Source organism: Rhincodon typus, chromosome 7, assembly GCF_021869965.1.
Source record: "Rhincodon typus isolate 14 chromosome 7, sRhiTyp1.1, whole genome shotgun sequence".
Lineage (NCBI taxonomy): Eukaryota > Metazoa > Chordata > Chondrichthyes > Orectolobiformes > Rhincodontidae > Rhincodon > Rhincodon typus.
The window spans coordinates 93223943-93230641 of NC_063338.1; the positions used below are offsets into that span (position 1 = coordinate 93223943).

Genomic DNA, 6699 nt, shown 5'->3' on the forward strand with positions numbered 1-6699 from the left:
TGCTGTGTTCATCCAGCTCTACACCTTGTTATCTCAGATTTTCCAGCATCTGCGGTTTCTACTATCTCTGATACAATTTCTTACGAGTACCTGATTGAATTTCTCTGAGGCATTCAGATGTAGTAGCACTGTGTGTTTGGTAAGGCTCTCATTCTGTGGGGTCCCTCGCACTGTCAATATCTGATGTGTTTGAGGGAGCACAAAACCTACATCTGGTTTGATTCTGATGGTGCTTTCATGCTGCTTTTCCACAGAAAAGGTAATGACCATGTTCCCTGTATTCTTGAGCAGCAGGGTCTTGTAAATCGTTCCTTTCTCATTCACTGCTGGCAACACCTGCAGTAAGCAAAGTGACGTGAATTATGAATCAAAAATGCATTCTTAAATATACACGCAAACATATGAATTACAGCAAGAGTGGGCATTCAGCCTCTCTAGCCTACTCCGCTATTTATCAAGATCAAGGCTGATCTGATTGTAGCTTCAATTCCACATTCTTGTCCAATAACCATTGACCCCTTTATTAGTCAATAATCTATCTCTGCCTTAAAAGTATTCAATGATCTTGCTTCCAAGGCTCTCTGGGAAAAAGATTTTAAAAGACTCTCAAACATGGAGAGAAAATATATGCTTTAATTGGGAAACACGTTATTTTTAAACTCGATGCCTCACCCCACCCAGTTCTAATCTCCTCCACAAACAGCCATCCCACATTCAACCTGCCAAGTCCTCTAAGACAACAAGGTGCAGGGCTGGATGAACACAGCAGGCCAAGCAGCATCATAGGAGCAGAGAGGCTGACGTTTCGGGCCTAGACCCTTCATCAGAAAAGGGGGAGGGGAAGGGGGTTTTGAAATAAATAGGGAGAGAGTGGGAGGCGGATAGAAGAGGGATAGAGGAGAGGATAGGTGGAGAGGAAACAAACAGGTCGAAGAGGCGGGGATCCTCTAAGAGTTTTGTTCCATAAAGATCTCCTCTCATTCTTCTAAACACCAATGAAAAGAGGTGCATTCTGTCTAACATTCCTTACAAGATATCTAGGGTATCAGTCAAGTAAACCTTCTCTGAATTGGCTCTAATAGAAACAAAGGGTTTAGAGGGATATAGTCCAAATGATGGCAAATGGGACTAGGTCAAATTGGGTCATCTGGTCGACATGGACAAGTTGCACCGAAGTGTCTGCTTCCATACTTTGTAACTCGATAATGCATCTACATACTTTCTTAAAGAAGGAGTCCAAAACTCCACATTTAACTCTGATGCTTGGATTAATAATCGAGACGCAATGAGCTCAAATCCCACCATTGGCAATTTGAGTGTTTGAATTCAGTAAAAATGACCATGGTGCTTTCACCTGTTGTATAAACCCAACTAGCTCACAAACATACCTTTCTAGGTAAGAAAACCTGCTGACCTTACTCAGTCTAGCCTATGTGAAACTCCAGTTCCACAGCAACTTGTTTGTCTTTGAAGTGGCTTAGCAACTCATGCACATAACAAATAACTAACATTATTTAAGGCATGTTCACCATCACTTCCTCGAGGGGGATGGACAACAAAGTCTGTCAGCAACAGCCACACTTGAAGTATAATTTGCTTTTTAAAGAATTTTTCTAGTAGAGTGATGAATGAACATCAAGGAAAAAAAGTAAATGAAATATTAGAAAGCTGCCATAGTCTTATCAGACCATAGGGCTGTTCTCTCATTAGAGAGAGGCGACTGGTGGTTGTTTAACCTGAAGGTCACCATACCTCAGGTGAGATTCAGAAGGTTGGACCTTCATGGCAAACCTCAGTTGGTGCTGTTGGCGTCACTCTGCTTCACAAACTAGCTGTCCAGCCAATTAAGCTAACTGACACCCAAAATGAAATATGAGGCAATGATGATGACCACAAGCAAAATTGATAGAAGTACACTCAGAGAGATCATTTGAAGGATAGGGATGAGGTAGTGAAACTGAAGGATATAGGGACAAACCTTCTTAGTGCAGGATCAGGATGCTGTACTGACATTGGATTAGGCATAATCAGAATGCATCTTCTTTAAAATGAGTATTCATGACACTCGCATGCAATTACCAGATCATGCAGAAAGCATGGAAAAGCTAGTGATAATTAAATGAGAAGCCTAGGATAACAAGGTGGGGAGTGTGTGTGTGTGTGTGTGTGTGTGTGTGTGTGTGTGTGTGTTTAAGTTGAAAAGAAAATCTCTCTTTCTCTAAGCCCAGGTAAGTGATTTGGATGTAGGAGTGGAAGGGTGGATTAGTAAGTTCACGGACGATACGAAGGTGGGTAGAGTTGTGGATAGCGTGAAGGGCTGTTCTAGGTTGCAAAGGAACATTGATAGGATGCAGAGCTGGGCTGAGAAGTGGCAGATGGAGGTTAACCCTGAAAAGTGTGAGGTGATTCATTTTGGAAGGACAAACTTGAAAACAGAATACAGGGTTAACGGAAAGATTCTTGGCAGTGTGGAGGAGCAGAGGAATCTTGGGGTTCATGTCCACAGTTCCCTGAAAGCTGCCACCCAGGTGGGTAGAGTTGTTAAGAAGGCGTATGGTATGTTAGCTTTCATTAATAGTGGGATTGAGTTCAAGAGCCGTGAAGTTATGCTCCAGATATACAAAAGCCCGGTTTGGCCACATCTGGAGTATTGTGTCCAGTTCTGGTCACCTTATTACAGTAAAGATGTGGAAGCATCAGAAAACGTGCACAGGAGATTTACCAGGATGTTGCCTGGAATGGAGGGAAGGTCTTACGAGGAAAGATTGAGAGAGCTAAGCCTTTTCTCTTTTAGAACGACGAAGGATGAGAGGTGACTTGATAGAGGTGTACAAAATGATCAGAGGTATAGATAAAGTGGACAGCCAGAGACTTTTTCCTAGGGTGGAGGTAGCTATTACAAGAGGGCATAGGTTTAAAGTGAGTGGAGGTAGATATAGGGGAGATGTCAGAGGTAGGTTCTTTACTCAGAGTGGTCGGGGCGTGGAATGCATTGCTGGAGAGGGTAGTGGAGCCGGCCTCATTAGGGGCATTTAAGCGGCTATTAGATAGGCATAAGAATGATAGTATAAGGTAGGGGTGGAGGTTAGATAGACCTTAGGATGAGGGTAAAAGTTTGGCACAACATCGTGGGCTGAAGGGCCTGTACTGTGCTGTACTGTTCTATGTTCTATCACTCTAGAAATATCGATACAAATGGCACTTGGTGGGGTTTAAACCTAAATAATAAACGTGGAATATAAAGCTAGCATTAGGGTCCCAGCTGATTTTATTCATATATTTTTATTCCATTACAAAAAGAAAATCCTTTCTGTAAAATAAAAATTTTAATCATTCAGACCAATAAAACATCAACGACAGAAACTGCAAGCACTTGAAACCACATCATTTTGTATAAATAAATATTGTACAATTGTCAGAACAGATCAGAGGGGCCAGAACTGTCAATTATGCAATGTTTTCTCTGCAACTGAGGTACTTCAACAGTCTAATGGATTTCTGGGTTGTCAGTGAAGCATTGTTACATAGAACATAGAACATAGAACAGTACAGCACAGTACAGGCCCGTCGGCCCACGATGTTGTGCCAAACTTTTACCCTCATCCTAAGGTCTATCTAACCTCCACCCCTACCTTATACTATCATTCTTATGCCTATCTAATAGCCGCTTAAATGCCCCTAATGAGGCCGGCTCCACTACCCTCTCCAGCAATGCATTCCACGCCCCGACTACTCTGAGTAAAGAACCTACCTCCGACGTCTCCCCTATATCTACCTCCACTCACTTTAAAACTATGCCCTCTCGTAATAGCTACCTCCACCCTAGGAAAAAGTCTCTGGCTGTCCACTCTATCTATACCTCTGATCATTTTGTACACCTCTATCAAGTCACCTCTCATCCTTCATTGTTCTAAAGAGAAAAGCCCTAGCTCTCTCAACCTTTATATGTTATTGGCTAAGAACCAAAATTGACGTTGGGGACGAGCCCTCAACAGAGGTGAGAATGGGCAGAAAGAGAGTTCCACGGTCTCTTCATCCCCACTTGCAAACCAACCAGCAAGGACCCATGAAATTTTGCCCTTAATTTATATTGACACACAAATCTACATTTCCCTTAAATAGGAATAAGTTGAAAAGAAAATCTCTCTTTCTCTTAATGTTAAGTCCCTTTCTTGTTTTTTTAAGGGATGTGTCTCTCTCTATCCACTCTTGAAAACTCCTTTTGAAAGGTTAGTTTGTAATCTGGGGCACTATCCAATCTTTATTGTCTCTCTGATCCCTCCTTTCCTTGCAGCCTTCCTACTTGTCCTCACCTACCATGTTTCCATTGTCAGTTCTCTGTCTAAAATAAACAGGAGGTTCAATTTACTGGCTTCACCAAACTTTGACCACACTGATTAAAAAAAATGGATCTCTATAAAATATGCACTTACCACTTCAAGAGACTCAAGGACACATTTGGGAATGAAATGCTCATGTCCTGGCTGGAAGGTGTTCGCTTGCACACTTACTGTGACGGACCATGGTGGACAGAATGTCCTGTCATCCACTAAACGGTAATCACGTATGACCTGTAAATGAGACCAACAATTTGGAGATGTGGCAACAATACATAAACTTCCAATTAACAATATAACAGGAATGTTAGGTGCATTGGTATTCAGCTGGATATTCATCCAGAGTTCAGGATTATGGCAATGCTCATAAGAAAGCCTCAGGATCTCTCAAAGTGCTTTGCAGCCAGTTAGGTTTTATTTTTGTCAAGTGTAATCATTGTTACAATGTAGGAAGCATGCCGGTTTCCCTGCATGTTCCCACAAACAACAATTAGATAGCGACTAGTCAACGGTACTGATTGAGAAATAAATGTTAGCCAGGACACTGGATAAACCTTTCTGGTCAAGATAAAACCGTGGAATCATAATTGTACCACATAAGGGTGGTTAGGGTGTCTTATTTGAAAGACAACACCTCTGACAGTGCAGCGTGCCTTCAGTGCTGTATAGAAGTCCAGCTCGGAAATTCTGAGCTCATATCTCTGATGTGGATCTTGAACCCATGATCCCCTGACACTTGAGGCAAGGCTCTAATGCGGCAATAAAACCCAAAAGTACAGGAGACAATTCTGACACCTACTGACCTTATAATAAGCAAAGCATTCCAGTTCAGCTGCATATAGCATATTGAGCTTATCAGGAGTGAAATAGATGCGGAAAGCCATACTCTTCAAAGGAGGGATGTCGATGGTTTGTGGTACCACAGTGAAGATGCTGCCTGATGGAGATGTCCAGAGAACTGTGACCTTGCCTTTTGTGTGATTCGTCATTGAAAGAGGAAGAGGGTTAATCTGGCTGAGCTCCAGGCACTTGCCGAAATCTAACTTTCTCTCACTGACTGAAACATGAGGTGGAAACATGGTAACATCATTTTGGATGCCATCGTCAAAATACTCAACAATAGAAGGAATATTGGGGAACAATATTGGAGCCGTTGGATAGTCCTGTGAAGGAAGCATACATTTAAAACACAGAGTAAAACAGGAAGTTAAAGCCTCTTCCCTTGAGGAAAATTGCATATTTCTGAATGATGAAGCTGGGAACCATGGAGGAACAGAAATGTTCGAGGTGGGGGGGGTCGTCAGTGGAGGTGGGGTTCTACCGAGAACAAACACAATGTGTGAATGTAACTTGTCTATGACTCTAATAGTCTGGAAGATGTTACTTTGTTCATTGGTGTTTATAATAATGAAGTAAAGTTCGACATATATACATGGTAACAGGATGACTGGAAGAATTTAGAGATGTAAATGCATCTTACTACCCCCACATTATAATTCTGATGTCACGACATGATATAATTTTGTAATCGTATATAAGGATTGTGATTAATTCTGGATTATAGAGTACAATTTATCTGAGAACTCTTGGCTCAATAAAGGGCTGCGTACACATATTGAAGTTGTATAATGTGATGTACTGGAGAGGACTTCTTCTTTGCTCACTGATGGGATGAGGAAGTCACTGGCTGGCCAGCATTTACTTCCCATTCCTAATTGCCAAGAAAGCAGTTAAGAGTTGACCACATTGCTGTGGGTCTGGAGTAACACGTGGCTATATCAGATAAGGATGACGGATTTCCTTCACAAAAGGACATTGGTGAACAAGGTGAGTTTTTCCAACAATCTACATTGATTCCATGGTCATCATTAATTCCAGATTCTTTTATTGAATTAAAATTCTACCATTTGCCATGATGGAATTTGCACCTAAGTCCCCAGAACATTAGCTGAGTATCTGGATTAACAGTCTACTGATAATACCACTAGGCCATTGCTTCCCTAGAAATAATGGATTATACACTTTGAGAGATAGTAGGAACTGCAGATGCTGGAGAATCTGAGACAACAAGGCATAGAGCTGGATGAACACAGCAGGCCAAGCAGCATCATAGGAGCAGGAAGGCTGACGTTTCGGGCCTAGACCCTTCTTCAGAAATGAGGGAGGGGAAGGGGGTTCTGAAATAAATAGGGAGAGAGGGGGAGGCGGATAGAAGATGGATAGAGGAGAAGATAGGTGGAGAGGAAACAGACAGGTCAAAGAGGCGGGGATGGAGCCAGTAAAGGGGAGTGTAGGTGGGGAGTTAGGGAGGAGACAGGTCAGTCCAGGGAGGACGGACAGGTCAAGGGGGCGGGATGAGGTT

The 6699-nt window shown here is 42.3% G+C and overlaps 1 protein-coding gene across 1 annotated transcript in view; it reads right to left on the reverse strand.

The window, feature by feature from the left end:
- The window catches only part of cfap65 (cilia and flagella associated protein 65), a 405073-nt gene that overhangs the window by 88161 nt on the left and 310213 nt on the right, over positions 1-6699 (reverse strand). Inside the window, exons 10-12 of the mRNA XM_048599270.1 lie at positions 5141-5500; positions 4434-4571; positions 91-336 (exon numbers count right to left, since the gene is read on the reverse strand). Of these exons, the coding sequence (XP_048455227.1) occupies positions 91-336; positions 4434-4571; positions 5141-5500 (744 nt within the window). The remainder of the gene's footprint in view (positions 1-90; positions 337-4433; positions 4572-5140; positions 5501-6699) is intronic.